Source organism: Uloborus diversus, chromosome 1 (assembly GCF_026930045.1).
Source record: "Uloborus diversus isolate 005 chromosome 1, Udiv.v.3.1, whole genome shotgun sequence".
NCBI classification, from domain to species: Eukaryota; Metazoa; Arthropoda; class Arachnida; order Araneae; family Uloboridae; genus Uloborus; species Uloborus diversus.
This window is the reverse complement of record NC_072731.1, coordinates 271,588,827-271,608,437: the sequence shown is the minus strand read 5'-3', so window position 1 is coordinate 271,608,437 and position 19,611 is coordinate 271,588,827. Positions and strand designations below refer to the sequence as shown.

Here is a 19,611-nt window from a genome sequence, read left to right as displayed (position 1 = left end):
CGGCACCCAAAGTGCTCGGCGCCCAATGTTCCCGGTGCTCAAAATGCTCGGCGCCCAATCTTCCCATTTCGAAACTTCTTCGCCAGTAAAAACGTAAACGTACTGGAATTATACCCCCCCCACGGCATTTTTTCACCCATAAATTCGGGGGCCACACCCAAAAGCAGCATGCATGCCCAAATACGGCGTCTGACAACAGCCAAGAAGATCTCTGAGGGCGAAAGTTGTCCACAGCGGGTGCGAAGACCACAAAGAGAGATGATGCACTATTTTCGTGTACATTAATGAAAGGCAACAACTATGCATTTAGAAGTCAGTGTGCATACGAAGCCGTCGACTGTTGTCTCGTGGTTCTGTCTGTACAGAGGAGTTAGATCCATGGCTTCACTTCCGTCCGGGCTGTGACGTCACTGGCTGTCGCGGAAATGGCGCAGGCTTCCCGTTCCAGTCGACCCACGGATAAATAACACAATCTGGAAGCTTTGGCCTCGTAGATTGGGATGTGTGCGCCAAAGTTTCAGTTCAGGACGAGGGTAGGGATGGGGATTAGGGTTGCACATTGGCGACTTGCTTGCTTTGGCGGAAACAGTAAAGTATCCTTAAGTCGCCTCCATATCTGTTCCTCGAGCTTTAGTTTCGCATTCTATTGAATTTCCAACGTCTTTGATGTGTTCATTCGGCGAGTTATTTTGCAATTTCAATGTCCCATCGCAATGCCTATGTGACTTTTAATATCTCATCATTCAGCTGATGGATTGTTATATTTTAATGGAACTTTTCCCGTTTTTTAATTGTGTTCAAGCATTTTTTTTCGTTTTTTGATGGAAATTTAAATGATTTCTTTTAATTGTTTGTTGGATAGCTTTACAATTTAATGCAACAATTAATATTTTTAATGTCACGTTTCATTGAAAAGTCCATTAAAATGCCAAATCAATGTATGATATTAGCAAATAACAAATCCCCGTAGAAACTGACCAAACATGGCGGAACCGTGGTGCGATGCTATACAGTTGTAAAATGTAGCCAACGGGGTAAAATTGATTGTTAATAAGATCTATATTTCCCTATTACTATAAAAGATGCCATTAATGCATATAATAAACAAACGCTCGTGGGAAATAGATGTAAGTGTTCGCTTCGAAAATACAAAAGCTTTTGTGCGTAGCAGCAATTACGTATCAACTAAAAAAAAGGTTTTAAATAAGCTTTTGTCTCTCGTTCCTATTTTTTCAGTCCTTGCGTATGACTTCTTTAAAGATAGCCGGGAAATACTGGAACTCACGTAAGCATACTATTGAAGAGAAAGCACGGCTCAAAAGCAAAAGCACTCGTCTGGATGTCTGGAACTGGAATACTTATCGCGCACCGGTGACGATAGCAGCACGTTTGAGAAGCATAATAGAAGTATCGAATCTTCTTTTAGTTTAAATATTGCGTATTTGGTGGCGTACAAGCGATTTGTTCCATCAAATTTTCCAATTAGTTAGAAGGACGTGCAAACATTCATTACACGTTTCCTTTTGACTGTGAAAATCAACCGGTAACTATGTCACCTTTTGAGTACATACTGTTTAAATCGTTTAAAGTTGTATGACTTACAGCCCTGTCTTTCTCCAGTGCATTTTTTTTTTCGAGAATAGAAAAATAAGCTTGAGTACCATTATCGTCTTCAGGGAACGATACCATAAATGACCTTGAATCGCCAACTCTGATGCAAAATTCTCGACTGAAATGCAAAGCTGTTCGTAGTTCCAGAGCTTGAATACGCCATCTCGCGGTGATTGAAAAACAAAATGAGATCAATAGGCAGTGGTGTTCCCATAGGGCATACTCCGTATACGCCGTATACTCTCAAACATTTTTTAGACATATAGCGTATACCCTCAAGCTTCAAAAAATTTCATACTATGACACATTATGTATATGACTGCATACACATATTGTGTATAACAAATTACCGGGGGTATAGCCTCAGAAAAATTGATGGGAACATCTCTGTCAGTAGGTAAAACGTTACAATTTGGCGCACACAAGGCAGCCGTCTCATTGGACAGGCCACGTACTACGTATGTGGTCTCGGTTTTTCCTGTTACAGCGACCACGAGCATTCATTGGAATAGGGACTCTCGAACTGAAACTCCGCGCACACATTCCCGAGCCGCCTTCTGACAGTGACGTCACAGCCGCGCGGGGCGTGGCCACTCCCAGTCCGCGAAAAGGGGCGTGGCTCCTCAGGGCGCCTTGGCCCAGACGAGGATCCTCGGGTGGACGGTGGAGCCGATCTCACAGTTGACGGTCCGCGTCTTCCCGTTGACGACGAAGACGGCCTCGTCGGCCGTCGTCACCATGTAGGTGCCGAAGACGCCCGCGGCCGAGAGGGGGCGCCTGGGGTTGCCCCACTCTGCCACGCCCCCCGCCATGGGCCGCCCCACGCCCGTGATCATCTCCACGCGCCCGTCCGCCAGGTCCACGAAGAGGAGGTCTTCGCGGGACGCAGACGAGGCGTACAGGTCGTAGCTGTGGGTGGTGCGGGACGGGAAGAAGGCCAGGTCGCCGATCTGGAGGGTCGTCTTCACGTCGAACAGGAAGCGGAGCCCTGGGGGGAGAGAAAGGGGATCAGTAGGGGAACGTGGGGCAAGTCTGTTGTAGTCAACTCTAGGAAACTCGAAGGTCCATGGTAGTGATGGGCATGATCGAGTTCTCGTAATCGAATCAGGAGCATTTGAGAACTCGATTATCAGATCTATTGTTCTCGATTATCTCGAATCGAGTTCTCGATTAACGTATCTCGAGTTCTCGATTGCCACATCTCGAGTTCTCGATAATCACGTCTCGAGTTATCGATTGCCACATCTCGAGTTATCAACTGTCACATCTCGAGTTATCGATTCTCACATCTCGAGTTCTCGAATATCCCATCTCGATTTATCGATTGTCACGTCTCGAGTTCTCGATTATCACGTCTCGAGTTCTCGATTGCCGCATTTCAAGTTATCGATTCTCACATCTGGAGTTCTCGATTATCATGTCTCGAGTTCTCGATTATCACGTCTCGAGTTCTCGATAACCACGTCTCGAGTTCTCGATTGCCATGTCTCGAGTTATCGATTCTCACATCTCGAGTTCTCGGTTATCACGTCTCGAGTTCCCGATTATCAGAGCTCGAGTCCATGATTATCACATCCTGAGATCTCGGGTCAAAATAATCGAGAAGTCAATCGCTCAAGATCTCGATTATCAATCGCGCGAGTTCTCGGTTTCGAAAGATCTTGAATCTTAATCACTCGATTATGAGAAGTACTCGATTCCCGAGATCTCGATTATGCCCATCACTAGTCCATGGGCCCTCGAGTTATGGATCGTTCGAATTATTTGAAGCTTCCACAGTCTTCTAAAAAGTCTGGTACCCAATGAAAATTTCGAGATAAAGGGATGTTAGAGTTGTATGGCTTCGAATAATCGAATATTAACTGTACCATGCTTGTGATCCGTTTTGAAACTAAACTGTTGGTAAGCGACTACTAAGTGACAAAAAGAAGGGTATCTGAGAGTGTTTTCAAACAACTTTGATTTTGAGTGATCTCCCGTTTCAGGTCTGCAAATGCGAAGTCACTGGTTTTGTTTTGATTGTGATGGGGAAAATTCTACTTTTCTTATTTATTTATGAGTTTTACCCTCTCAGTCATTTTCTATGACCCATTGAGGTGATTGCATTTACCCGCCCCCCCTCCCGCGCATGTTGCGCGGGGGGCATGTTTGCGCCCTCGGGGTTCGTGGAAACAACTGAATTTTTCATTTTTATTTTTTTTAGAAGGTTAAATTTTCGTGAGAATGACACTTTCGTGTCAATTTTACGCGAATTCAGCGCAAACCGTATGTTTTACTAATACATGTATTTACCGTATGCAACACAACTCATGTTTAAATGTCTAATAAATATTTAATAAATAGGGCAGAGTAGTAATAGAATGGGAAAAAAATTGAATGAGTCATCACTAAGTTTAAAATAATAAATTTACTTCATAAAAACATTGCCCTTTGATGTCAGTATTGCGTCTAATCACTCATGTAACTGGACAGCATATTCATTTATTAAAGTAAAGCCACTGTTTTTCAGTAAATTCATTTTTCAAAACCAGATATTTCAGCTGGCCAAAAGGTCAGTTTTGCTAGCTGTATGGTGGGCACTACTGTTTTAGAGTATTAGAATTTCCCTATTTCTATGTTCTATTGCCTTACTAAAGTCTTCATTTTAAAACCTTCAACATATTAATATAAACTCTGATAAATTTAATGATGAATTTTTTACAAGTAGTTGAAAAAAACTCGGGTGCAATTGACTAACTCTTTTTGAGGGGGCGTGGCAAAATCAAGAACGTGCAAGTCTACTACTACAAAATATAAAATATAAGTACTGAAAATAATGGTGAGTTCAAAATTAGATGCCCCAGTAGTAAAAATCACATCACAAAAAAAAGCGAGTATCTGTTTCAGAAACAGATGAAATTGGATTCCAAAACTCGTGTTTGTTTTTTAGATCGTTCAATTTATGTGCAATATTACTAAATCACTCAATATTTCTAGCGCTCTTTTAGCTATTGTTACTTTCTTACTTCCCAGGACACTTTTCCATGACTTAAAATAAATTTCCATGACTTTTAATGAAAATATTAATTTTCCATGACTTTTCCAGGTCTGAAATTTCTTTATCTTTTTTCCATGACTTTCCAGGATTTCCATGACCCGTACGAACCCTGGAAGAAAAATGTAGAAAAAAGTATCGTAATGGCTACAACATACTAGTTTTTTTTTTTTTGCCTGATTTTTCGTTTTGAAGGATTTAAAACTACATTTAGACGCACGCGACCTACGGGTCGCTGTTTGAGTATTGAGAGTGTAGCACTTCTTAAGCTTCTAAACCGATTGCGATTCTCTTTCTAAACCAATTGCAAAGGGAAATAAACGGAGTGTTTTAGCTTCTGGGACAAGAGGAACCATGATTTCATTCGCTAACTAGTGATAAAGCCAAATGTTTTATACCCATTTTTTTTCGATTTTTTTTTTCGATTCCGAGTCACAACTGACTACAACTGTATTAATGTCGAGGACTGCATACTAGGTGCCTTGCCTCCATTATTTTTTATACCGATAGATGGCAGCACCATCACCGGATCGAACAGTTAATGAGAATTTAGAACTAGACCATGAGCTAATAGCTACCTGGTCATACCCATTTAGTCTCAGAGAGTGTAGTTTTGGACACAATGCACGTTATCTATCAATGAATCCTAAAGAAATGGAAGGATCTACCGTTGAAGCAGAGCGTGTAAGGCGATTTGGCCCCAGGCGTTTCATTTCTTTTGACCCTGCGTTAAAGTTCTGAATGAATGTCCCGAAATTTCGTTGCCTATGCCTGGGACAACAACATCTGCAGACGGAGAACCAATAAGTCCAAGAGCTAAAATCACAGCTCCCGAAACGGGGTGACGAAATTTCACTTCTCCAGATAGCCCTAGCTTTGCCTGATTAACTTATTAGACTAAAACCAGTGACGTAACCATGGGGGGGATAGGTCAGAACCCCCCCCCCCCATGAGCCCCAAAAATTCATTTTTCAGTCGAACCTGAAGGGCTTTGTTTATGAGCTAAAAGATTTTTATTTAATATAATAGCTTTTATGACGGTAAAAAGCTTATATCTTCCTGTTTTGCGCAACATTTTTTCTCTCGGAGACAGGACTTTCTTTCTTATGACGGCAGTATTCATCAAGGTATTTTCAAAGAAGAAATTCGTTTATAATGTCCTTTGTTGTTTAATTGATAAAGAGTTTATATATATATATATATATATATATGTGTGTGTGTGTGTGTGTGTGTGTGTAAACTTGAGGGCATGGCTTTACTTTAAACTTCAGAAAAAATTAACCCCCTCCCCAAGGATTTTTTCTCGCTACGCCACTGACGTAGACGTTTTAGTGTAACTGTGACTATTTAAAAGATGAGATTGAAAATTTTGAAGAAAAGATATTAGCTTTTGTACGCGATGCATACATATTACGGACAGATAAATAGTGCATCAAAAAAGAATGAAAAGCTTGTATTTTGAAACAAAAATGCTTTTTTATACTGCAGTGAATCACTGATGGCTGAACCACCGCACCGAAGCAATCCTGGCGAAAAACTGAATGTTTTAAGTGTTACCACTAGTATAGAGAATTTCTCTCCTTTCGACATCGTGAGTAAAATAGGTAGGAACGAACTAATTTTTATCGTCTGCAGCATTGGTTACTTAAAATTAAATTATAGTTTATTTCATCCGTCATGTCTTTAGTGGCAACACTTCGTTTTGTTTATAATCGTTTGCTGCATTGACTAATAATAAGAATAGACCGAGCTATGGCAACCCTTTTGCTGCTCATAAATCAAACCATGTGACTGGTGGATATCCTAGCAACGACGGGCGTTGATCGTAGCAGACGATAGAATCGATGGAACACGGAAGAATGATCTTTTATGGAGTCCAATTTGTAAATTTTTTATTCTAAGTTGTGAATATTTTGTTAATATAGTGAGTTTTTGGTTTCGATAGTATTGTGTATTTTCTTTGGTCAGTTTCAGTAACTCTCTAAGCAATTAAAGATGCAAGCGCCCAGAAAGACTCGGCAAACGGTAAGATTTTTACCTACAACTTCAATTTAAGAAAACGATTAGTACATTTTTGCGTTAACGCAAAACGTTTACGCCATTACGTTCACGCCAACGCTGACGTGGCAGTTCCGAATGAAATAAAAATGACTGAAAACTGTGATCAAAAACTAATTACTAATGACAAAATAATGCATAACTAAAAGAAAAACAGTTCAATCTCTGCACCTGGAAAAAATTATAATAAAAACACATTACGTCTTAAAGTACATGTCGAGTGCCAAACTGTAGATAATGTTGCCATCTAGCAACCATGCTGCCAAAGTTTTCGCCAAGCCTCCCACCAGTCACATGATGTATCCATGAACCCATTTTTTCATCATCAAGTCTGGGAAAGCTCGGTCTACTCTTATTATTAGTCTGTGATTTGCTGTTAATTTCCGCTTACGTCTACGGGCTATGACAATTTTTGACTTTTCTGTGTTAAACCGTAGCAGCTCATGCATCCTCCAATCAATTTCAACCACTCAATGCAGCTCATGCATCCACCAATCAAAATCAATGTTTCAAAGTTTGTTTATTTTTGATTGGGCATTGCCCATTTTGACCGCAAGAGGAGCCACAGGGAACCCCTGCATCCACCAATCAACGGCGAAGCAATGGATACAGGGGTGCCCTGAAGCGCCATTTTGGTGCCATGGGTTTCAGCGATTGCCACGGCCTATAAGAATTAAGTGGGGCTATGGTTCAATCTATGTATGTCTAAGAACGATTAAAGTACGAAAATTCAATGATTGATAAGAAAATAAAATCTCAGAAGAAGTAGAATGAAAGGAACACTCGACGTTAAATCCCGGTTATTACAAATTTGCCATTTCAACTGCGCTTGCGCACGGACTTGGCTTTTCGGGCTTTCTGTTTTAAGATTTCGTGTTGCTTGTTTATATTTAGGCTGAGCTAGAGTCCCAACAAATTAATGAATGCGATTAGAGAATTTTCACAGCGATTTCGGGATATATTATATGAAACTACGGATACGAATAACTGATAATCTTTATAAAGAAAAGAGAAAAATGACACTTCAATATTTATTGGTTTGGAAATATTTATTTAACGTAAACGTAAAACACGTTATGTACTTCAAAAATGATCGGAATATTACAAATATCCGTCTTTTGCGGATATTTTACGTTAGGCGTAAACAGCTTAGTATTATACATTTGTATTTAGGTTGAGGGTTCCTCTTTGTATTGGAAGTGATGCTGCAGATCGAGTACGCTCTTCTGAGGTTAAAAATTTGGCCCTAAAAAGGGCCTTTGTTTGATAGAAAAATCAGGCTCCGAATCCATTAATAATTAAGACGCAAAACTCAATCTTTACCGAGGCGTAAAAACCAAATCAAAGACAGCTTTGTAATTTCTAATTTTTATCTGTTCTTATCTCATATTAACAAATTTAAATGTTTTTCATTAGTTTGAGCAAGAGTTTCGAAATCAGCAAAGTCCGCGCGCAAGCGCAGTTGAAATGGCAAATTTGTGACAACCGGGATTTGACGTCGAGTGAAAGGAACGGCATGAAATGCGTTTTCGTTATCGAGTCTGGGTCCGCATTGGTGACCCGGACGTGTTTCGATCCCCGCACTCACCGTTCTCCGTGATCTGCTGTGCGACGATGACGACGCTGTTGTCTCCCCTCTCGAGCGTCACCACGTGTCTGGAGTCGGGCGAGACGTGCGGTCTGCCGTAGAGGGCGCTCTTGTGGGCGATCACCGTGTCCGTCAGGTAGTCCAGCACCACCTGGCCCGTGGGCCGGTCCGTGATTGGCTCACGGCACTCCAGGATCGCGTAGCCACCTGGAATACACGGAAATGACACCTGTTACCAAATTCCCCTATTTGGATGATTTTACAAATTATTTCACTGAAATATACTTCATTCGGTCACTTTGCTTACGTTCGACGAGCTCAACCGGTAGCGTCCGGTCAATCGATCACGTGACAGCTAGTGACGTTGGCTAATGCTAGAGCCGCTATATAGATAGGCCGACGCATCGGCTTAAGTTAAGCCATTTTGGGTCGGATTTTTCATTGTTGCACTGCTTGGGTTACCACAGCAAAGTTTCGGATTTCGCCAAATTTGCAGAAAATAATATTTGATTTTATAAACAATTCACGTGCCGCTAATAATTGCTTACAGTGAAAACTCAACAAATGCGATAACTCGGCAGAAAAGACAACCACTCAAACACGCGCTCCGATCCAAAATGGCTGATCTTAAGCTGATGCGTCGGCTCGTATATATATATAGGGGCCTTGATCTAGATATACGAGCCGACGCATCAGCTTAAGATCAGCCATTTTGGATCGGAGCGCGTGTTTGAGTGGTTGTGTTTTCTGGCGAGTTATCGCATTTGTTGAGTTTTCACTGGAAACAATGATTAGCGGCACGTGAATTATTTAATAAATAAATAATATTTTTGGCTAATTTGGCGAAACACGAAACTTTTGTCTGTTAACCCTAGTTTCGCAACTATGAAAAATCCGATCTAAAATGGCTAAACTTAAGCTGATGCGCCGGCCTATCTATATAGCGCCTCTAGCAAATGCTAAAGCATTGGAGGTGACGTCATTATTTGAAGTCATTATTTTAACCGGTGAGCTACCGGTTGCTCATCGAACACAACCTTAAAATGGAGCAAGAGCAGTTCTTGTTTTTTTTTATCTTAGAATCACTTTTACTGCAATAAATGGACTTGGGAAGGGCTTTTCATTCCGTCACATCACGTGCACTTTACTTGCGACGATCCGATCCGTGAAAAATGATTAGTGTCTTGTTGTTACTAAGGTGCATAAACAGGGCACGTCCGTTAAAAGAACAACTGTATATATTCGCACAGACATTTCGTTATTTCATGTACTGTCAGACCACCGATGGATAGGCAAACATGTAGTCCTAGAGCCGCTATATATACAGGCCGACGCATCAGCTTCAGTTTAGCCATTTTGAACCGGATTTTTCATTGTTGCAGAGCTAGGGTTATCACAGCAAAGTTTCGTGATTTGCCAAAAATAATACTGTATTTAATAAACAATCAAAGTGCCGCTAATAATCGCTCGCAGTGAAAAATCACCAAACGCGATAACTTCCCAGAAAAGACAACCTAAGGGCCTTATCTAGTCTAAGGCCTCTATATATACGAGGCGACGCATCAACTTAAGATCAGCCTTTTTGGATCGGAGTCCATCCCAAGTCCATTTATTGCAGTAAAAGTGATCCTGAGATAAAAAAAAAAACAAGTACTGCTCTTGGTCCATTTTAAGGTTGTGTTCGATGAGCAACCGGTAGCACACTAGTTAAAATAATGACGTCACCTCCAATGCTTTAGCATTTGTTAGAGCCGCTATATAGATAGGCCGGCGCATCAGCTTAAGTTTAGCCATTTTGGATCGGATTTTTCATTGTTGCGGAGCTAGGGTTACCAGACAAAAATTTCGTGTTTCGCCAAATTAGCCAAAAATATTATTTATTTATTAAATAATTCACGTGCCGCTAATAATCGCTAGCAGTGAACAATCACCAAACGCGATTACTCGCCAGAAAAGACAACCGCTCAAACACGCGCTCCGATCCAAAATGGCTGATCTTAAGCTGATGCGTCGGCTCGTATATCTAGATTAAGGCCCCTATATATACGAGCCGACGCATCAGCTTAAGATCAGCCTTTTTGGATCGAAGCGCGTGTTTGAGTGGTCGTCTTTTCTGGCGAGTAATCGCGTTTAATGATAATCACTGCGAGAGATTATTGGCGGCACGTGATCTGTTTGTTGAATAAAATATTATTTTCGGCAAATTTAGCGAAATTCAGAACTTTGCTGTGGTAACCCAAGCAGTGCAACAATGAAAAATCTGATCCAAAAAGGCAAAACTTAAGCTGATACGTCGGCCTATCTATATAGCTGCTCTAATCTAGCTCAAGAGCCCATGAGTGCCATACTTACGTCATAGCATAAAGGCCCAAAATTTTTCCGCGTAAGGATATCACAGCAGGTAAAAAAGGTCCGCTATTATTTAACCTGAGTCTTGCAGGCTTTGCCAGGAAACAGGTAGCAAAGTTGCGTAAAATGGTTGCAAAAGCTAAACATCATAGATGTATTCCATGTCACGTGACCTGGTGATCAACATCTGTTCATCTCCGATTTGAAGGACATTCTAGAGACATGCAGGCATGCCTTTGAAACTAACCTATGCGACTTTTCAGCTTCCAAGACACAAATCATGAGAATCTAGAACACCCCAAAACAGAAAAAAGAAAAGAAAATTAATTTGAATTTTGACATCTTGAATTCAAATTATGTTTTTCGCAATCACGAGTGTGTGTATGTAGGCGTGTGGGGGGGGGGGGGGGTATGTGTGTTTGTGTGTAGGGGGTATGTGTAGGTGTGTGTAGGCATGTGTGTTTGTGACTGTGTGCTGGTATAGGTATGTGGGTAGTTGTGTACATGAATGTGTGTGTGGGGGGGTATGTGCATGTGTGTGTAGGCATATGTGTTTGTGTCTGTGTGCAGGCATGAACGTGTGGGTTGTTGTGTGTATGTGTGTGTATGTGTTTGTGTGTATGAGTGCGTGTGTGTAGTTGTGTATGTATGCGCGTGTGTGTAGGACATGGATGCAACCTGGAGACGGTTTTCGCTATTGGAGCAGCATCGTGAGGAGCCGGTCGACGGTGATGGTGCGGAGGGTGGCGGTGAGAAAAAAAAATGATAGGACATCAAAACAGCAAATGAGAACAATAAGCAATCGTGATTGCTCAAAAAAAAAAAAAAAAAAAAAAAGTGGGCTCCAGAATGGCCTCCAATGGGAGAACCGTGCTAAACATGGCAATTCGTTTCAGAAAGCTGATCCGCCATTTTGGATTTCGATCCCAGATCCTCAGGCTTTCTGTCTTGGAAGCTGAAAACATGTATAGGTTAGTTTCAAAAACATGTCTGCACCTTTATACAATTTCGTTCAAATCGGAGACGGCCAGGCGGAGAGGATGAGGTCACATGACATGGAAGGACTCAGCTTTTTAACTCAGATTCTGCTACTTGTTTTCTGCCAAAGCCAGCGCGATTCGGCTAGAATAATGACGAACTTTTCTTACCTGCTGTGTTGTGCTTAACGCATAAAAATTTTAGACCTTCATACTATGACGTAAGTCTGGCGCTCACGGGCACTTGCACTAATCCGGTTTACAGGGCGGTCATTCCAAGCTCGTCAGCTTGCGAGATCGAGATTCTCGCTCACGTGATCGGTTGTGACGTAGAAATGCCGCAAAGTAGTATTCTAATCTATTCGAATCTAGCCGCAAGATAAGTTCGAGTAGATTAGAATACTACTTTGCAACATTTCTACGCCACAACCGATCACGTGAGCGAGAATCTCGATCTCGCAAGCTGACGAGCTTGGAATGACCGCCCAGGCGAGAATGGACGCATCTATTCGTTTTCAGGGATTTCAGCTTTTGTCAGTCTCTAAATGAGGCAGATTCATCATGAAATGAGTGAAACACGGGAATCAAATTCTTCATCCCCCCCCCCTCATTTAGACTGGTTCTTCAGAAGTGGCCCCGATTTCACAACAGCCGAGGACAGGCAGTGCTAACTTGTCTAAAAGCTTAGATGACAAAATGTCATTCCGTCACATAGCAAAACTGGCAAGAAATTGGAAAAGTTAAGCAATGCAAATTATATTTTACTAGCTGAGTTTCCCAGCTTTGCCCGGTCCACCTTGAAAATAATATTGTGTCAAGTAACGTATAGTCAACAATCAGGCGTAAAAAATAAATAAAAAAAAACATCGTGATTTCCCTTCCAAACAATGGCGACAGATATTAAAATACTTTTAAGAAATTAAATCCAGAAAGATGGATTTAAAATGCGTAACCATGGAAACACAAAATAAAATAAGTTGAAGGAATTAAAATGCGAAAGAGAATGGTTCACAACTTGAATGGAATCGAGATTTCTCAAACTTGATTTAAAAAGGCTTATAACTTTTTTTCCTTTCGAGATAAAAGCTTATTTTTTCGACCATAGGTCGTGTTAGATCTGGAGTAAGAAAGGTCGCTTTTTCGAATGGCGTCAAAAAGAAAGCTGTGGGACAATTCCTTCACTTTTTATTGATTTATTTAATGAGGAAAGTAGTGCCTAAATTTCAGCTAAGCCTAAAAAATTTCGAGCTAAAAAGGCAAATAACTCCTGCCGCAATAAAGTTAGAACATTGAAACAAATTACGTAGAATGCAGAAAATTCAACCCTTTCTAACGATATATAATATTAATATGTGCAAGTAATTTTTACCCCCATATTTGAGAATTTATGTGAAAATTGGATGTAAATTGGAACAAAAAAAGAAGTATTCATCGAATTTTATTCGAACTGCTCTGCAAACCTTCTCAGGACTTAGAGGAACAAACTGTGAAAATGTCAGCGCAATCGGCCGGGTAGTTGTCGAGTTTTGCGAGTTCAAACACACAGACGCTTTTTGGGAACTTCATTTTATACTATGTAGAGATGTGCTGGTTTTCATTGTTCACAAGGAAATGCAAAGGGAAAAGCTGTCAGTTTTAATGAAATTTATTCCACCATCATCATTTAAACTTTTAATGAAAACGCCCAAAGGACCTAGACCAGAGGTTTGCGGTACCCTTGGAAGAATTGGAGTTTGCTCGCGGCACCCTGCTCTATCATTGTATTGAAACCATAGACACCTTGCGGGACCCCTCGCCTCCTACGGAATACCGGGGTGTCTCAGATTTGTGTCTTTCATCTAGGGGAGAAAGAAAGAATGGAACACCACGTTATTAATGAAACAAATTAACTTTTCTCGTCCCAACGTATGGACTTATTTAAAAGTTCATTTGAAATCTTACTACTATTATAAAGGGTGTCCCAAAATTAACGCAAGATTTGAATTTACCGCCGTTTTTGCAGTACTTTGTTGACAACCCTGAAATATGGACAATTTGACAGCTGAAAGTTTAGGGTTATTAAAAATGGAGCGTTATACGATACAATAACGCGTTTTCATTATTGAAATAGCATTTCAAAAATTCTGAAAATTAAGGCTGGTCAAGCACTTACTGTTATTGGCGCTCGAAATCGCAACACGGTAATGCACGGGTGGTTGTGGGCTTGTTGACATAGACCTTGGGCTTCAAATAACCCCATAAGAAGAAATCTAATGCTGTTAAATCACACGATCTAGGGTGCCAATTCTGATGACCGAAATGACCAGGAAATGCCTCATGCAGTCATTGAAATGTTTCACTCTCTCTAGCTGTATGGTACAATAACACCCCATTTTTACTAACCCTAAACTCTCAACTGTCAAAGTGTTCTTTTTTCATGGCTGCCAACAATTTATGGAAGAAATGGTGGCAAATTCAAATCTTGCGTTCATTTTGGGACACCCTTTATATGTGGAAGTTTGCCTGTAAGGATGTATGGATGTTTGTTACTCTTTCACGCAAAAACTACTGAATTTATTTTGATGAAACTTTACAATAATATAATTTATGCATCAGAATAACACATAGGGTAGTTTTCACCCCGTTATGGGGGGGCAAAACCCCTTTCGAGGGGCGATAAAACCCAATTTTCGTATAAATTCTCTAATATTGGGATGAAAAAATACTTGCACATATTTACATTATATGTCCATCGAAAGCTCTCATTTTTCTGCCGAAGCTGGCACCTGTTCCAAATTTCTAAGTAGAATAAAAAACGAGTTATGAGCTTTTTAGTTCCATGTTCCAAGGCTTTCCTCAACACAATATAGTATTTAGGGTGTCATCTCAACTCACTTACGATAGCGACAATTGTTGTATTGTTCACTATTTTTGCTTTTCGTCTGACTGTTCAAGGCTTTTCTCAAGTTAAACTTTAAAGTAAGATTTTTTGCACAAAATAGGCAAATCATACATGGATTTGGCTGATTATTTTCCAGAACGTTTGCGTGATTGATGTTGTGTGATTTTTTGGGTGTCTTCCCAGTTTCGCCGACATTTCATTTACCCCCCCCCCCCCTCCCTTGATTTTCAGTTTTCATCATATCTTTTGATATATTAAACTGGGGAGAAACCATTTTTTGATAACTATTTGACCTCTCCCTGTGCTAGTCATTTAACTTGAATCAATTGAAAAAAACTACATCAACGTGAGCGAAGCCACGGGTAAAAGCTAGTGTAAAATAAATGAATGAATTACATCATTAAGCACCACTAAAATGCATAGTAATCCGCCAAATGAATAAAACAAGCCATTAAAAAGCGTTTAAAGTCTCAATTAAAGCAAAATTTTTCCTTTTTACTAAGATATAGAAAGTAAACAAGTCCTCAACTATACTTCTATTCCACATTTAGATTCATTTCACTTGGGGGGAAAAAACTCTGCCGAGTGAATTTCTGTTTATATTTTCCCCTCCAACGGCCCCCTACCCCTTCTGTATGGTGTTACTATTTCCACCTGTTGCACCAGAAAGCAAATCGTGTGATATCATCAATAATTCCTATTCAGAGTCACAACTGACTATAACTGTATTTATGTCGAGGACTGCATACTAAGTGCCTTGCCTCCATTATTTTATGTACCGATAGATGGTAGCACCATCACCGGATCGAACAGTTAATGAGAATTTAGAACTAGTCCAGGAGCTAATAGCTACTTAGTGCTAGCACCCGCAGAGGTATCGTTTCACTCGGAGGACATTGAGACCTCGAGCCTATTTAACGTCGCCCAGTCCCCTTTAATGACGACGGTGGGTCTTCGACCATCGAGGTTCGAACCCAGGACCCTCCGGCCCCGAATCCGACACTCTACCGATCGGGCTACCCCGGCCCTATCATTATCATCAATAAATTTCAGTATATTCCTACTAGCAGAGAGACTAATCCCTTTTTGAGGTGACGAGAAATGGTCTTCGAAGACCTGTCCCTTACATATCACGTGACAGCTCTTAGAAATCCCATTGGCACGTTGATTCACTGGCATTGATTGACTTGTGCCATTTCGAGTTGTGGAAAACATTTTTTGCCGGGAAAATAGTAAAATAAAGGACGAATGGATCACATACTAATTCCGTTAAAATGCATCAGCGAGACGGAATGTCTCGGGACGCAAATAAACAACGTTTACACAGCTAGGGAGCATGTAATACTTTTGAGGCTCTTGATTGGCCGGCTGGCGCAAATGCTTTGACCATGTTTTTTTCACCCATCCAGCGTATATGAACAAATTTCGTTCGCCCCAAGTTCTGAATTCACGTTGGAATATTTTTAATCCCCCCCCCCCCCTGCGTCTTCGAATAATATCTAGAAGAACTTGTTTCAAAATGAAACAATAATTAGAGGACCCAGGTTTTGACCTGGGGTGGCCAGTCGGTGGATTTTCGAGATGCAGAAAATCGCACTAGGTCTGCTAAAGGCTGAATAGGCTAAAAATGTAGCCTCCATTAGACGTAAAAAAAAACAAAAAAAAACCCTAATTAGATTACGCAAAACAAACTAGAAGGAGATGGATGACGTTTTTTCGTGGTAGCCAATCAGCAGCCTCGAAATTTCTACATGGTCTCTAGCAGAGTAAAGGTTGCTTATATGCTCTCGGGACATTCTTCTTTACATCGACTGACCCAGCGTGGCGAAGTCGGCGCTGGCAGGGGCGCAGTTGTAGGGCGTGAGGTCGACCGTCTTGATGTACTTCATGGCTTGCAGGTCGAGTTTGTACATCCCTCGCTGGTTGGTGTGCACCACGTACCCGTACTTCCAGCCGTGCCCCAGATCCTGCGTCGGCGGTATGAACAGCCCGCTCACCTGTGGGAAATATAACTCTGCTTATTCTTACCAACAACAACATAACGCACGCATGTTTAACTAGACGTTAAATCCCAGGTAGCACAAATTTGCCATTTCAACTGCGCTTGCGCGCGGACTTAGCTTTTTGGGCTTTCTGTTTTAAGATTTCGTGTTGCTTGTTTATATTAAGGCTGAGCGAGAGTCCCAGCAAATTAATGAATGCGATTAGAATATTTTCACAGCGATTTCGTGATATATTATATGAAACTACGGATATGAATAATTGATAATCTTAAGAGAAAAATGACACTTCAATATTTATTAGTTTGGAAGTATTTATTTAACATAAGTGTAAAACACGTTGTGTACTTCAAAAATGATTGGAATATGAGTACAGAAATCCGTCTTTTGCGGATATTTTACGTTAGGCGTAAACAACTTAGTATTACATATTTTTATTTAGGTTGGGGGTTCAGCTTTGTATTAGAAGTGATGCTGAAATTCTAGTACGCTCTTCTGAGGTTAAAAATTTGGTCCTGAAAAAGGACAGACGATTCCAGACACCGAATCCATTAATAATTAAGACGCAAAATTCAAACTTTACCGAGGCCTAAAAACTAAATCAGAGTTCGTGATTTCTAATTTTTATCTGTTGCTATCTCATATTTATTACCAAACTTAAAATGTTTGTAATTAATTTTAGCAAGATTTTTGAAATCAGCTAAGTCTGCGCGCAAGCGCAGTTGAAATGGCAAATTTGTGATAACCGGGATTTAACGTCGAGTTGCATATGTATCCCAAGAAGCACAAACGGTTGGGAGATGGTTGGTCAGCGGTGAAGCTTGTGGTTGGCCATCGGTAGGGGCAGTGTCCGCTTTAGCAACCGTTATCTTGCCAACAATTTGCTAACAAAGGACCAACGATCTGCTACAGTGCCTAAGAGTTTCCCAACGATGGCCCATCGAAAATATTCACGGTTGGCCCAACGATGCCCAGAAACTGTAGGACCATCGTTGGTTCATCGTCCGTTGGCAACCGTTACCTTGCCAACCATTTGCTAAGAAAGAGCTAACGATCTGCTACAGTGCTTAAGAGTTTCCCAACGATGGCCCATCGAAAATATTCACGGTTGGCCCAACGATGCCTAGAAACTGTTGGACCATCGTTGGCTCATCGTCCGTTGCCAACCTACCATTACCAACCGGTTTCTACTGTTAGCCGACCATTTCCCCACCGTGCGTGGTACTTGAGATGTTACCGTTTCAGTGTCAGTTATTTCAAACAATAAATAGGTACATGAAATACACCGCCAGCTCAGTCAATTCCAGCCGAGGACTGCAGTTTCGTGCTTACTTGCACTCATCAGCCCGGCATAGGAGTGACTGAGCTGGAGGCGGAAAACCTCTTAAGGAAGCCTAGAGTGCCAAAACAAACTGGTAGCTAATTCAGAATTAGCAATGTCCAGACGAGTGACCGAAGCAATGTTTCGGTTCAACTCGAATATTGCAGTCAAGGCAAGGTATATTCAGTAAGTTACTTTAGTAAGTTATTTTCCGCCCTGGCTATAGGGCGGTAACTTACTGAATAAATAAATAGGTTATTTCATGCAATAACTAGACAAGCAAGTCAAAACTATATAAGAGAAGAAAATTTTCATATTTTACCTAGATAGTCTACGAAATAACTAGTATTTCTATGATAGACCGTCAAAATGAAAAATAAACAATTTCAAAGTTGTTTTATAAGTTGATTGATCCCCCTGATAAGTTGACTAAAGTCCTTCGAAAAATATATTTTATCCCTCTATCGCGGATCATTAATTGATAAATAATTAAGAAAATAAAAAAATGTAACGTATTATTACTACTGAAAAGAGTGAAAAATACCGTCTGAATTCTACGAAAAAACGGATTACACACCTTAACGTTATTATATAATCTGACTGAATGTTATACATAATATCCTCCGGAGTTTCGGAGCACACCAGAGTGAATAAAAATCCAAGACCAATGCAGCAGAAAACAACATTATGGAAATAATACAGAAAGAGTTCCAGGGTGAAGTTCAGAACTGTTTTCATTTTCAGCTCCAACTTTTTTGTAAACTCTCATTTGTCCAAAGTGGACGCAGCTCTGATTATTCAGATTACCATGGCGACGAGAATCTCGAACGAAGCCTAGCGATTTTTTTTTTTTTTAAGAGGACAAATTTTCGTCGCCACGGTTACAAATAATTGAACAAAACATAAATTTCTGACTGCATACTAAAACACTGATAGTCGAAACCTTACAGCAGCCCCTCACCCCCCCCCCTCTCATTTTAATGAAGGTGTCCAAATTTGGCTTATCTTGATTATGGCAACCCTACACATAGAAATCTGGCAAGATACCTAAACTAGAATTGTTTTTTATATTCTTTCAACTGTCCCTTTTTGCTGTATTGATATCATTACCGAACAGCACGACCTTGAGGGCCACGGATTTGGACAAAATTCTAAATATACGTCAATTCCCACAAGGTATGAGCCCAGGTAAAGCGGTTTGACTGCATAGGCCCGAGTTCGGCCGCAACGGCAGTCTAAAAGTGGATGATTTGGACCCAGAAATGCAATGGAGTTTCCTGAAGAATTACCGTGTTTACCTCTTTTTCCGCAATTGTACTGTAGTACGAATCATTTGCATGCACTTATTTTTGAATTAATTACTTAGAAGACTAATTTTTAATAAGTAGTTCTCAAATTTAAATTGAACACTACTTTAATTTGAGAAACATGATTGCCATAATAACATAGTTACAAGATATTTATCGCTTGCAAATGAAACTAACTATTTTCGTTTTATATTAACCGTCTGCTGGTAAAAAGGATTTATTGTTTGCTAATAAAAACATTTAGTTTAACTGGATATTTATCGTCTGCTATAGATATTCCACAATGATAAATGGAAGTTGAGAACAAACTCTAAAATATTGCACATGCACATGGCACATAAAAAGGCAAAGATAAAAAATCGTTTTGACTTTTCAAGTAACTAAAAAAATGTTCATAAATAAATAGGCATTCTCCCTTCCACTCGTTGTACTAGCAAAAAACGTCAAATGTGTTGAGAGAACGAACATTGTGTCGAAGTCTGAAA

General features: G+C 40.4%; 1 protein-coding gene across 1 annotated transcript in view; it reads right to left on the bottom strand.

Annotated features, from left to right (window-relative positions):
• Positions 1-2,234: 2,234 nt before the first annotated feature.
• The window catches only part of LOC129220760 (follistatin-related protein 5-like), a 213,529-nt gene continuing 196,152 nt past the window's right edge, over positions 2,235-19,611 (bottom strand). Inside the window, exons 12-14 of the mRNA XM_054855192.1 lie at positions 16,315-16,495; positions 8,292-8,498; positions 2,235-2,599 (exon numbers count right to left, since the gene is read on the bottom strand). Coding sequence (XP_054711167.1) covers positions 2,235-2,599; positions 8,292-8,498; positions 16,315-16,495 — 753 coding nt within the window. The remainder of the gene's footprint in view (positions 2,600-8,291; positions 8,499-16,314; positions 16,496-19,611) is intronic.